The 13,617-nt window shown below is 50.5% G+C and overlaps 1 protein-coding gene across 6 annotated transcripts in view; it reads right to left on the bottom strand.

Moving 5' to 3' along the window:
- SYNE3 (spectrin repeat containing nuclear envelope family member 3) overlaps nt 1–13,617 on the bottom strand; it is a 112,538-nt gene that overhangs the window by 49,636 nt on the left and 49,285 nt on the right. For all 6 annotated transcript variants that reach the window (XM_055418475.2, XM_088829871.1, XM_055418476.2 and 3 more), the window contains 3 exons: nt 11,010–11,182; nt 9,426–9,735; nt 1,747–1,908 (listed from right to left, as the gene is read on the bottom strand). In XM_055418475.2, coding sequence (XP_055274450.2) covers nt 1,747–1,908; nt 9,426–9,735; nt 11,010–11,182 — 645 coding nt within the window. The remainder of the gene's footprint in view (nt 1–1,746; nt 1,909–9,425; nt 9,736–11,009; nt 11,183–13,617) is intronic.

Genomic DNA, 13,617 nt, shown 5'->3' with positions numbered 1-13,617 from the left:
TCCCTAATCTTCATTTTTAACAAAGACAGAGGCAGCCTCAGGCTTGGAGCCTTCAGCTGGCAAAAGTACAGACCTAAATAGAACCTAATGACCCAATCTGGCATCATTACATATATTTGTATAGTTATCTACTAATTATGAATGAGAATTGGTATTTCATTCATAACAATGATATAACCTTTCATTTAAAATAAATGTTCATCAACTTTTAACTTTAAAAATATAAACACTTTTATAAAACTTCCTAAATAAACATTTTTAAGTCTAGTTTACTTGAAAATACCTTCAAAATCTTTTCACCTTTTATTGAAGCGCAATTTACATAGAGTAAATTACAGGCAGTCTCTGACTTAAAATGGTTCGACTTAAACGATTTTTTGGCTTTACGATGGCGTGAGAGTAATGTGCATTCAGCAGGAATCTCACTTTGAATTTTGATCCTTTCCCACGCTAACGATAAGTGGCACGATGCTCTCTCGTGATGCGGGGCAGTGGCAATGAGTATAAACCAATCTATTTTTCACTTTCACTATACTATTCAACAAATTACTTGAGATATTCAACACAATCATAAAACAGGCTTATTGTTAGAAGGTTTTGGGCGAATGGAAATATTCTAAGCACACTTAAGGTAGGCTGGGCTAAGCTATGATGCTTTTTGTAGGTTAGGTATATTAAATGCATTTTCAGCTTACAGTATTTTCAACTAATGATGGGCTTATCTGAACGTAGCCACACTGGAAGTTGAGGAAATCTATGCAGCTCCTGAGTTACTGTTCAAAGAGTTTTGAGAAATATACATGCCCATGAAGTTCACATTGTTATCAAAATACAGAGCATGTCTATCATGCCAGAAGATTCTAGAAGTGCATCTATTTGAATCATAGAATAAGTTAACTTTTGAAACTGTCTTCTTTCACTCAGTATAATGTTTTTAGATTCTTCTATGTTGTCATGAATAACAGCACTTCGTTCACTGACAAATAGGCCTTTGTACGTGCTTCCCAGGAGGCAGAGTGGTAAAGAACCTGCCTGCCATTTCAGGAGACATGAGAGACATGGGTTTGATGACTAGATTGGGAAGATCCTCTGGAGTAGGAAATGGCAACCCACTCCAGGATTCTTGCCTGGAGAAAACCAAATAAACGGTACAGATGCTGTAGAACTGTGGCAAAAATTATAAAGTGGTCCTGGCATTATTGAAGAGAATCTCCCCACTCACTTTACAGTGGGAGTCAGAGCACATTTGAGGTCGTGGAAGTCAGGTAGGCCAGAGTGGACCCAGCTTCTCCCCACTGCAATTTCCATGCCTACACCAGGGTTCCTTATGCTCACATACTGACATGTGAAGTCAGAGAATGCTTTACTGTCGGGGGCTGTCCAGTGCATTGTAGGATGTTTAGCAGCATCTCTGGCCTCCATCCACCAGATGCCAGGGGCACTCCTGCCCCCAGCTGTGACAGCCAAAGATGTCTCCATGGCCAGATGTCCCCCTCTGAGACCATGCTGTCACGGTCTTGGTATCTAAACACCCTACTGGCTCACAGATTTCCATAAAGCAGCTGAGGCCCCAGATACATTCTACGCCAGATCCCATGCTTATCCTCATTCGGGGCCTGTATGTGGGGACGGTTGTACCTCCTGGGCTCCCCGCCCTCCTGGCCCCATCCTAGTAAATAAACCCTAACAGAGACGCACCAGCCCTGAGCGTCCCTCCCTCCTCCAGCGGAGACTCGCGGGGGTCACCTGCAGCGCCGAGAGACGGTCCTGGGTGCTCAGCCGGCACTTACGCCCCATGCAGCCATGTACCCGCTCCACCACCGCCTTCAGCCACAGCTGGAACTCGTCCACGCTCGCCTGGAAACGCTCATGCTCCCGGGTCACCTGCGCCAGCAGGTCCACTCTGTCCTGTGGGAGGGGAGGAGAGGGTCATGAGGGTCCCCAGCCCAGGCTGTCCCTGGCTTCCCAGGCCTGACATGTGAAGAGCCGACTCACTGGAAAAGACCCTGCTGCTAGGAATGATTGACAGCAAGAGGAGGAGGCGGGTGACAGAAGATGAGATGGTTGGATGGCATCACCGACTCAAGGGACGTGAATCTGAGCAAACTCTGGGAGACCGTGAAGGACAAGGAAGCCTGGCGTGCTGCAGTCCGTGGGGTTGCAAAGAGTCGGACACGACCGAGTGACTGACCAGCAACTACATACCACTACCATCCGAGTACTTACCAAGGCACCAGCGCTGGCCTAAGAACTCTGTGTACATGATCACCACAGCAAGTTTCAGACTCCAAAATCACTGTGCAGGCCCAGACGGTGGCAGACTCTTTCTTTCTGGCAGATGGTAGATACCCTGGGGTTTGCCTGCCACATGGTTTCTGTTGCAACTTCTCAACCCTTTATGTGCTAGTTACTTTGGAGGACACAAGCAGTCACAGGCAAATCCATAAAGAAGGGTTGTGTTCCAGTCAAACGAATCATGAACACTAAAGTTTGAACTTCCTACTATTTTCACAATGTCATGAAATATTCTGTTTTACTTTTCCCCCAATCATTGAAAAAATATAAAAACTCTTTTTGGTTTACAGGTCATAAAAATATCAGGCATTAGGCTGGCTTGAGCCCACGGGCCATAGTTTGCTGACCTCAGCTCTCAGCCATGGGGCCAGGCCGAGTTCAGGAAAGGTCCTGACCTTCTACGATGCTAAGTCAACAATTCTCAACTGGGAAGGGTAGATAGACATGTGGATTTGAATAACCTCCCTGGCTATCTGTATGTGCCTTCTCCTCCCATGGAGAAGCTCCTCACCAAATCTGGAAATACTGATTCATTTAAACCATTTTTAAAAATATGTTTTATTAAGATAGTCTCTAGCTATTTAAGCATGGCTGTGTGTGTGCTCAGTCATACACGACTCTTTTCAGCCCCATGGACTCTAGCCCATCAGGCTCCTCTGCCCATGGAATTTTTCCAGGCAAGAATGCTGGAGTGGGTAGCCATTTCCTACTCCAGGGGATCTTCCTGACTAAGGGATGGAACCCGTCTTGCATCTCCTGCATTGGCAGGCGAGTTCCTTACCACTAAACGTCACCTGGGAAGCCCCATTTAAACCTTTGCAACTACCACAGCAAGTGAGAAATAACATCCCCATTTCAGGGATGGGGAAATCAAGGTACAAGATCAAGTCTTTCAGTACAGAGCTGAAAATTCTCTTATGGGAGTGAGGCTCAGAACTTCAACATTAGTGCTTGACAGATGGGAAACATGGGGCTGCTTGAATTCTGAAAGTGGACCGAGGCACACTGACAGGTTCCTTCATGTTTCCCTTGCTGGCTCCTCCTCCTCCCAGGGTTATTTGCATCCACCAGCATCCTTCCCAGCTCCCTTCCTCCACGGGAAGGTTCATTTATAAAACAAAGTGGGTCAAGAATACTAAGCAGAGAATAAAGGCTGGGCCCCTGGTTGACGCTGATGGTGATAAATGTTGTACTGAAGCCAACTCTCCAAGAAAAGTGCCGGCTGGCGGCTCTGCGTGTGTGAAGGACGAGGTGCTGGCGCTCGGGGAAATCCAGAGTAAACAAAAGCCTCTGTGATGGTGAGCAGGCGCTCAGCGAGGAACGCAGCCGAGTAGGGCAGGCATCCAGTCACATTCCGTGCCAGGCAGAACAAGATCACAGAACACAATTCAGCCGCGGCCTGGAGGGCCACGTCGGAGGAACGTGCCTGACGAATGAGAGGCCACTCCACCTCCTCTCATTAGACCCAACAATTAACCCATCTGTGCGGGCAGAGTCGTCAGGAATGTCAAAACCCAACCAATTAACAAGGGCAGTGTGGAATCATGCCTGTGCTAAGAGCTGCAGGAAGGGCCCTGATTCCTGGCTGAGATGCCAAACAAACACAGCCCCTGCCCCGGGAGGCAGGGAGGAGGCGGATGCTACTATTTGCCTGGCCCTCAGAAAACAGAGTCACTGGACCGAAAACCACCGGGCGAAGTAAACAAGCAGGCCCCACCTACTGGCAACCAGCCTGTTCTGTCTATTCCTGACTTTCAGTTGCTTTGGGCTGACTGTGCCATTGCTCATTCCCGGGCTCAGCCCTTTGTCCTGGTCAAGAATCTGCCCCACGCCACAGGGCGGTCTCAAAGGCCCCAGTCCAGAGTGGCCCCTACCACGCTTCTGTGATCCTGTCCCTACCGACACCAGAGGCCTTGCTAATTAACATATCAGAAGTCAAAACTGGATTTTTAGAGGCAAAGATAGTGGCCTGTTAACTAGCAGAAAAAATGATGGAAAGAACTCTCCTTGGTGAAAGCTGAGATGTTAATACAAACATTAGGACTTCCCTGGTGGTCCAGTGGTTAAGAATCTGCCTGCCAATGCAGGGGACACAGGTTTGATCACTGGTCTGGGAAGCTTCCAGACATGCAGCGGGTCAACTAAGCCCATGTGCCACAACTACTGAAGCCTGTGTGCCCTGAGCCCATGCTTGGCAATGAGAGAAGCCCACGCACCTAGAGAAAGCCCATGAGCAGCAATGAAGACCCAGGGTGGCCAGAAGTAAATAAATAAATAAAAGCAATACATACAGTATTTCTTATGGACTGAGATGCACCATCCCCAAATTCACCTGTTGAAGCCCTAATCCTCAAAGCGAGGATATCTTGAGATGGGGCCTTTGGGAAGTAATCGGGATCATAGAAGGTCATGAGGGTGGGGCCCTCGTGATGGGATTAGTGCCTCTATAAGAACAGATATCAGAGGGCTTGCAGACACCTCCCTCTCCACTGTGTGAGGACACAGCAAGAAAGCATATGTCTGCAAGTCAAGAAGAGACTCCTCAGTGGGAACCAAATCTGCTGACACCTTGAGTTTCAACCTCCCAGTCTCCAGAACTGTGAGAAAGAAATTCCTGCTTTTAAAGCTGCCCTATCAATGCTGTTCTTTTGTGTCTGGCCCAAGAAGGCTAAGACAGTATTCCAGGGATCCTGCCCACCCTGAGAATAGGCCTGGACCTCTAGGGATCCCAGTGTGGCTCTCGTCACTGGGGTAGGAGGATTTCAGTTGCCTCCTCAGGGTGGCTTTCTCATCTGCCTTTAACACAAGGCAAGGCCTTCATCAAATGTACAGAGAGCAGGTGACTAGGAGGCATCCAGGTCACCAAGAACCTCAGGGCTACTGGACATGCAACGTCCCCCACCCTGCATAGGATGGAGCCAGAGTGTCCTCCATTTGTCTGGGGCTGGAAGGCCCGGTATGGGGTATGCCTGGGAGGCTGATGTCAGGGAATGTGGGAAGGCTGCTCCCTATTTATAAGGAACCTTGTAAGGGTGTTGCAAAAAGTTTGCCCCTCTCTGTAGCGTCTGTCTTCTGAAGGTCACGGCACCATTCAGAATCCAATGGAAACCATGGCTGTTCTTTCCAGCAAAGTGCACAGTCACACAACAGCTTGAATATAACCTCAGAGGCTCTATAGAGGCCAGCCCTGGCCCCTCCCCACCCAGCACCTTTCAACCTTCTGCAGCCTGCTCTGGGACAGGCAAGAAACAGCTCCACGTTCGCCACCCCCATCCCAGGCCCTTCCAAGAGCTACCTGGGTTTCCATGAGTTACAAGAGAGTTCCCAAACTTCTGACATCCAGAAAGAGAAAATCAAGCATCTGTGAGCTTCAGCCAACAGCCCAAAAGTCCAAACCGAACTGCTTTCTTTCATGGGGTCCAATCATCCTGCAACGCCTCCTCCCACCCCCCAGTTTACACATCAAGGTCAGAATTCATTAGCTCATCTGGCAACTCCAAGGGCTTCAGCCAGGGTGGCAGCTCCCCCTGCCCCACCCCAACCCCATCCTTACAAGGCAGAGCCCCCACACTCCTAGCCCAGGAGGCTGCCAGCTGGGCTCTGCCTCGGGAAAACCCTTGGGAAAAAAACCTGCTCCCTCATCCAGGAACTCGAAACCTCCCATGTACCACTGCTTCTGCTTTCTGAGCCTGACCCACAAGAGTCCCGGCTGCCCCCTCCACTCTCCTCTGACGGGCACAGGTGCAGCGGTTCATCTAGGACCTGGGGCTCCACCAAAGGAGGAGCCCACACAGGAAGTCACCAGGACTTCTAGTTCTTTCTAAGGGGCCAGTGGTATCTGACCCTTAAATTATTAAAAAAATATTTTTTAATGAAAGTATAGTTGATTTACAATTTTGTGTTCATTTCTGCTCTACAGCAAAGTGATTCAGTTATACAGATATATACATTCTCTTTCATGTTCTTTTCCATTACGGTTTATCACAGGATATTGAATATAGTTCCCTGCGTTATACAGTAGGACCTTGCTGTTTATCTGTGGATTATTTTTTTAGTTAAAAAAAGGGGTCCCAGTCACACACACCTTCTCTATTTACCACATAAGAAGACAGGGAGGATCAAGTGAGGTCAAAGACATGAAGGGACTTAGAAAAGGAAGCGGTCGCCAATAAGAGCTGTGATTTCTATGATTTTCTTTTTTTTTTTTTTTGGATCCGATGGAGGGGAGAGTCCCCTGGAGGGACGACGAGAACCTCTGAGGTGATCATTTTTCAGAATTGGTGCTCATGGGTGCCCCAAGTTAAGTCCCTTCCACACACACGAGTACACACACAAGCACACACACACACACAAAGCCACTTTCAGCTTCCTGCATGAGTAGCTCTCTGTCAATTGGCACAAGAACCTGTTTCCTGTAAAGTCACAGCAAGGAGGCCATGCGCAGGCATCTCCCCTGCTTGGGCCCGCGGGGCAGACCTGGAGAGAGGATTGCTGTTGAGCCGGTTCCAGTCACTTGGATGCGCTGAGGGAGGGCCAACTGGTAACATTTCCTAGAGACAAGCTCCACCCCCATGCCTGTCCTCCAAGCCTCCAAGCTGCAGCGGTGGGGTTCTCATTCAGTGAGTGGCTCCCAGCACCTGCTGTGTGGCAGACACCACTGTTGTGGCTATTTTCTACCATAGATACTGAGAGCAGACGTCATCCTTTATGCTGGGAAAATGTTCTCCAGTCTTCAAAGAAGTCACGTGCACACTCTTTCAGGGTGAGCGGCCCTGGGCCCACACAGCTGGGAAGCAGCAGAGCCTGCCTGGAACCCAGGTCCCTCCCCAAGCTTTAGAGGCTAGCATCCTATTCCTGTTCGCGGATTCCTAGACTCTGCTTATTATAGAACCATCTCCCATAACTTGAAGGACCCAGGAGACTTCCAGCTCCAGCAACATGGGAGACTAGAAGCCTGAATACCCTTCTACCACAGCCAGCCAGAAATGCTGGATAAAACGTAACAGGCATATTTTAAATGCAGAACCACACACACACACTACACATGCCAAGGTAAGTGATTTCCCGTGGACCAGATGCAAAGGTGCTACAGAAAACAGGTTCCTAAACTCACAAGTGTGCTTGACATCTCCCGGGCTGCTCAGGTTGCAGGAAGAGATAAGACTCTGGGTCCCGGAGGGTGGAGACCACTGCACAAAGGCAGAAGCCTCAAGGGGCTCCCCCTCTGTCAAAGGGTGAACTAGAGAAAAAACCTTCCCACCAGCACAACCCAGGAAAGACGCACACATCTTTCAGCCTGGGCTCTGTCTAAGAAAACAAATGAAGAAACACTCGCCTTTCAGAGTGCAGCCAGGAGCCTCTGCACCATTTTGGCTGGGGCTTCAAGTGCAGAGAACCCACTTGATTTAGGAACCCCCAAGACAATTTAGTGACATGAAAACAGAAATCCTGAAGGTAAATTCCCATAGCACCCTGACTGGAGCAAACACAAGTTCTCTGAGTGCCAGGCCCAGCCACGGGGTTCTGCAGATAGGGTTCAAATAGGGTGAGCTCACGGCTCAGAATTACAAAGCCCCCACAGAAACAATCTACCATGTTAGGAGACCAGACAGACAGAAGCAATGGGCCTGGAACTTCAGCTACCTGAGCAGCCTGATGACTGTAAAATATGCATGCTTAGAATGCCTACGGATAGCGTCCTTATCTGGGTGGAGTGCAAAGTTTAAAGGAAAATGGACAATGGAAAAAAGAACAGACGTAATACAAAACCAAACAGAATTTCTTGAAACAAAATTGAACATAATAACTCAATGGACAGTTTAAACCAAGTCTAGAATGAGGTGAAACCAGTGCAAGTTCGATGCATGAAACAGGGCACTTAAAGCCGGTGTGCTGGGACAACCCTGAGGGATGGGATGGGGGGGTTCAGAATGGGGGACACATGTACATCCACGGCTGATTCATCTCAATGTACGGAAAACCACTACAATATGGTAAAGTAATTAGCCTCCAATTAAAATGAATAAATTAATTTAAAAAAATGAGATGAAAGATAGGGACAAAGAGTGAACAGAAGGATTGCGGGAAGGGCAAGAGAGAGCAAAGAAGAAGGACTAAAGTGGAAGAGGAGAGGAGAGTCAGGCGGAAGTGAAGCTCAGGGTCCATCCGTCCGTCAGTCAACACCCACACACTAAGTACCCACATGTGTGTGAAGCAGGAGCAACACTGGCCAACGGACGGTAGACCATGTGCCAGTGGGCAGATGGATGGTGGAGGGCTGGGTGGACGGGTAGGTGGAAGACTGATGGGTAGGTAGCTGCAGAATGCTCGAGTGGGTGGGTGAAGAGACAGGCGGCAAGTAGACAGTAGGCACGGGGGTGAAGGGTGGACAGTGGGTGCTGGAGAGACGGACGAGCCCGTGAGTGAGTGCGGAGCACACGGGCGGGTTGATGAGCAGGTGAATGACTAGACGGGTGGGTGACTGACTAAGTGGTTGTAGAGCGGAATAGGCGGAGAAGGTGATGGCGTCCCACTCCGGGTGCTCTTGCCGGGAAAGAATCCCATGGACGGAGGAGCCTGGTGGGCTGCAGTCCATGGGGTCGCTAAGAGTCAGACACGACTGAGCGACTTCACTCTCACTTTTCACTTTCATGCATTGGAGAAGGAAATGGCAACCCACTCCAGTGTTCTTGCCTGGAGAATCCCAGGGATGGGGGAGCCTGGTGGGCTGCCGTCTATGGGGTGGCACAGAGTCGGACACGACTGAAGTGACTTGGCAGCAGCAGAGAGGAATAGGAGATCTGGTTAGGCTGGTGGGGAGGTAGATGGACGAGACTGTAAACTGATGGATAAAAAAGAGGCTGGGTGGATGGAAGGTTGGGCAGGTAAGTGGATGCAGTGGTGAGTGAGGGAAACAGTGAAAGGGAGCTTTGGGAGTTTAGTGGGGAGACAGGCGGTAAGTGGATAAACATGGATAGGAGAGGTAGGGAGATGGATGGATGGGAGGTGGTGGGTTGATAGTGGATGATGGATAGGTGGATGGGTACATGTTCAGAGAGCAAATGAGTGGCTGGATGGGTAGATGGGATAAACGGATGGATGGGTGAAGACAGCCCATCACCCTCACCCACCTGGGCTTTGGCCTTCACTGCGTCATACTCAGCCTTCATCCGCTGCTGGGCATCTTCGTCCACGCTGGGGTCCCCGATCCTGTTGAACAGGGAGGCCGCCTCCTCCAGCAGCCGGTCCAGGAGCACCGCCTGGCTGTCCGCGTTGTGCAGCAGCACCTGGGCGTGGCTCAGCTGCCACTGCTTCTCCTTCAGGCTGGGCTGCAGCTCCACGGGGGGCGCGAGCGCCACCGTCATCTTCTGGAACCAGCGGTAGAATTCATCCCGGGCCAGCAGGTACTCGCTCCAGTGCAGCCACACCCACTCGATCCGGCTGCAGGCAGAGGCCACGGGCGCGGTGAGCATCCCCCACCTGGCTCAGGGCGGGGAGTCCGTACCACTGCCCGCTCCCCGGCACAGGAGGGTGTGGGGGGGGGGCACAAGGACAGCCTCTCAGGCCTCACCCCAGTCCTACTAGACAAGATCCTCCTGTCTGGCAAGTAAGCCCCATGGGGCTGACCATCGGGGAAGCTCAGATTCCAGACCTGCTCTGAGAACCCCCAGTCTGCTGATGCCCTTGGCCACCAGAACCCCAAATCCTAGCCCGAAACTCCCATTACTGATGCACGGAGTCCCCCAGCCACCTCTCTCTGGTGTTTGGACTCCGCACACAGCCACCCTGTCTCTTACTGCATGGGTGCCCACTAGCTGTCCCAAGAAGTTTGCCATGGGGAGTGTGTGTATACCATCATTCACAGAGGAAATAGAATCTGTGGGCTCGTCACTGCTCAGTGGGGACAGAGGGCTGGGGGCCTGTGTGTGGCTCCCAGGAATGTCATGAACTCTGCCTCACCCTACCTCTGCAGCCGCCTCAGTTTCCCATCTGTAACTTGGAGATGGCCTATCGGTGCAGCCAACATCCAGCCACTTTGTCTGGAATTCCAACGAAAGAGTTTGAAAAGCAGAAAGCACGGAAGTCCTGCCAATCCACTCATTCTGATTGTATTAAGATGGAGAGGATACTCGTAGTTTCTGCTCATCAAAGACCTCCTGTATGCCGAGGGCTGTGCCTGGCTCTTGACATTTGTATCTCCCGCCATCCTCCTAACTTTCTTTAAGAAACACTTAATGATATCCATTGTCCAGAGGAGACACGTGAGGCTCAGAGAAGTCAAGTCGCTTTCCCAAGGCCACATAGCAAGTAACCAGCAGAGCAAAAAGCAATCTCAGGTCAGAGCCCACCCCCACCAGGCTCCCTGGTACAAAGAGAAAATCTGGACTGAAGTGCTAACAAGGCAACAAGGCTTCTTCCCCCAGGGCCGTTCGGCCCCTTCTGCTGGAGGGTGCACACGAGGCAAGCCCCCGAAGAACTAATTGTGGGCAAAATGTGATGGGCTCCCACTATCTATCATTATCATTAAGCTCGATTATAATTAGAAAGAGGCAGGAAGGCTGGCTGACATCCCAAGAGAGCATCCTGTTCCCAGCCATCCCTGGACCTGAGAGCTGTCGCTCGGGCAGGCAGCCCCAGGCCAGCACAGTGGTGGGCATGGCGGGGCAGCAGCAGGCCTGCAGATGAAGGTCTGGCAGGATCCCCGGACGCCCTACCTGTGACAGTGAGTCATGTAGGTGACCGTCTCCTCCCACTGGGCCTTGATGTCTCTCAGCCGAGCCAGGATCTCGGTCTTCTGGTCCTCGTGGCAGCATGCCAGAAGGGCTTCGGCCGCCTGCAGCACCACATCCACCTTTACGCGGCCCTCTGGCTCCAGCTGGCATATTTTCTGTCATGGACACAAAGCCAGTAGTTAGACAACACGACAACAGCCAGAGCCTTGGGAAGACGGTGGCATGACGGGAAAAAGGCAGGACATGGAGACCAGAGGAGTTGGGGTTCGAATCACAGCCCCTGCCCCTTCTCCCCTGCTGAGGGGCCTGGGGTGGGAGCAAGCAGTGATGGAGATTAGTTAGCACAGAACTGGTCAGAGCTGTCCGATGATAGGAGCTCTCTCCCTTCCAAGGCTGGCCTGTTTCCAGCTGTGTAAACCCAGACAAGTGTCACTGTCTCCCTGAACTTGCTTTTCTTGTCTCTGTAAAGTGGGAGTATAGTTGTACTCAGCTCTCAGAATCTTTTTTTTCAGACTTCACTGAGAAAATGCACCCAAACTGCATGTCCCAGGATGCGGGGCCATGAGAATCTGCTCTCAGATTCTCATGAATTCTCAGATTCTCAAGCCTGGCCCAGGCTTGGCCAGGGTCCCCTGTTGAGACTTGAGAATTATCTCTGACTTTATAGCTGGCACCAAGGCCTCAATCCCTCAGCTGCTGCCACCAGTGACCACAAATAGGAACGTGAGGGCAGGCCTGTGCCTAGGGGACCCTGGGCTCCTCAGATGGGTTCAGGATGTGCCCCATGGCCTTACCAAACTCCCTTAGACTCGCAGGGCAGTCTCAGAAGCTCCTGTCCTCCTAGACTCAGGATCAGACCTGCATTGGACTGACCTGATCCCTCCCAACCTCCTGGATTCCCGCCTCACTTTCTCTCACAGATGATTCCCTCTTAAACTTCTTGTACATTTAATGTCATCTTGGCCTTGGCTTTTTTGGAGGACTGAGGCTGACATACAATGTCTAGCAAATAGTACAACTCTGATCAGCATCAGCTATTGTCATTACTAATTGTTATTATTCCAGCTCTTTGGCAAATAAAGCTTGGCCTTTGTAGTCAAAATACAACCAATTCTACGGCTACCTATGTGACCTTTGGTACATAAATTATCCAGGGCTGTGAAATGGGGTAAGATAATGGTTACGCTACCTAGGGTTATGGTAACCCGAGGGATACCTACTACCTTTTACCTACATTTTGATTGTATTTACTGACAGTGCAGCATTTACCTCAAGCTCCAGCTGCTCCCCAGCCTGTCTCCCTGAGGCTGGCAGTTGGATTTCTCAGACTGATGTCCTAGTGGGCTGGCCCATCCAAGCCCTCTCTGTGGGTGGGGTTGGGGAAGGCCTCCTGCCCTGTGCCATGCTGCCCCACTGATGGCCGTGAGGCCCCAGGCAGGTCACTCAATCACTCTGAGATGGTGATAACAATCCCTGCTTTGTCCACTTCATAGGGTTATAAAATTAATTTTTTAAAAATACTATTAATTAGATCATTGATATGTGAGTATACTTTATGGACTGTCGAGCAATTATGGGAAGACTCTTGAGAGTCTCTTGGACAGCAAAGAGATCAAACCAGTCAATTCTAAAGGAAATCAACCCTGAATGTTCACTGGAAGGACTGATGTTGAAGCTGAAGCTCCAGTCCTTTGGCCACCTGATGCGAAGATCTGATTCATTAGAAAAGACCCTGATGCTGGGAAAGATTGAAGGTGGGAGGAGCAGGGGACGACAGAGGATGAGATGGTTGGATGGCATCACCGACTCGATGGACATGGGTTTGAGCAAGCTCCGGGAGATGGTGGAGGACAGGCAAGCCTAGCATGCTGCAGTCCATGGAGTCTCAAAAAGTCAGACATGACTGGGCGGCTGAACTGAACTATGCAGACCGTCCCCCAACATGTGCAAATGGGCAATGATCCCAATCCTTTTTGTTACTTCATATGAGACTTCCCTGATAAACTCAGTTGGCAAAGAATCCTCTTGCGATGCAGGAGATCCTGGTTCGATCCCTGGGTTGGGAAGATCTGCTGGAGAAGGGAAAGGCTACCCACTCCAGTATTCTGGCCTAGAGAATTCCATGGACTGTTCAGTCCACGGGGTCGCCAAGAGTCGGACACAACTGAGCAACTTTCATATGAGAGTGATTAACGATGATGATGATGAGAGTATAGAGGGCTTCCTCGCCTACACGTATTAGCAAAGAGTGAGATTAAACAAGCTCCTTCCAAGGACTGTGTCTGTGTGCTCTGAGTGGGGTGGGGTTGGGATCGTCAGGGTGAAGAATGCAGAGATTCCTCAAGAGAAGGAAAGAGTTTATGTTTGGGTTTAGGAGCCAGGCTGAGCAGCAGGATTTGCAGGACTCCAGAAGGTAATGGAGGCAGCAAACACCCAACAGGGACCCCCAAGTCCCACTTAGCAGCAAACAGCAAAGGGGAAGAAAAAGACACCACAGTGACTGGTGGCTACTGAGGATCCAGGGCCACCATGGAATGTTCTGGACTAAGTAAGACCATCACCCAACCCCTGCACAGAACATTTCATACCA

This window comes from Moschus berezovskii, chromosome 21 (genome assembly GCF_049115385.1).
Source record: "Moschus berezovskii isolate FMDL1 chromosome 21, NW_MosBer_1.0, whole genome shotgun sequence".
Taxonomy (NCBI): domain Eukaryota; kingdom Metazoa; phylum Chordata; class Mammalia; order Artiodactyla; family Moschidae; genus Moschus; species Moschus berezovskii.
The sequence above is the reverse complement of the archived record's forward strand: the minus strand, read 5'-3'. Positions and strand labels throughout refer to the sequence as shown.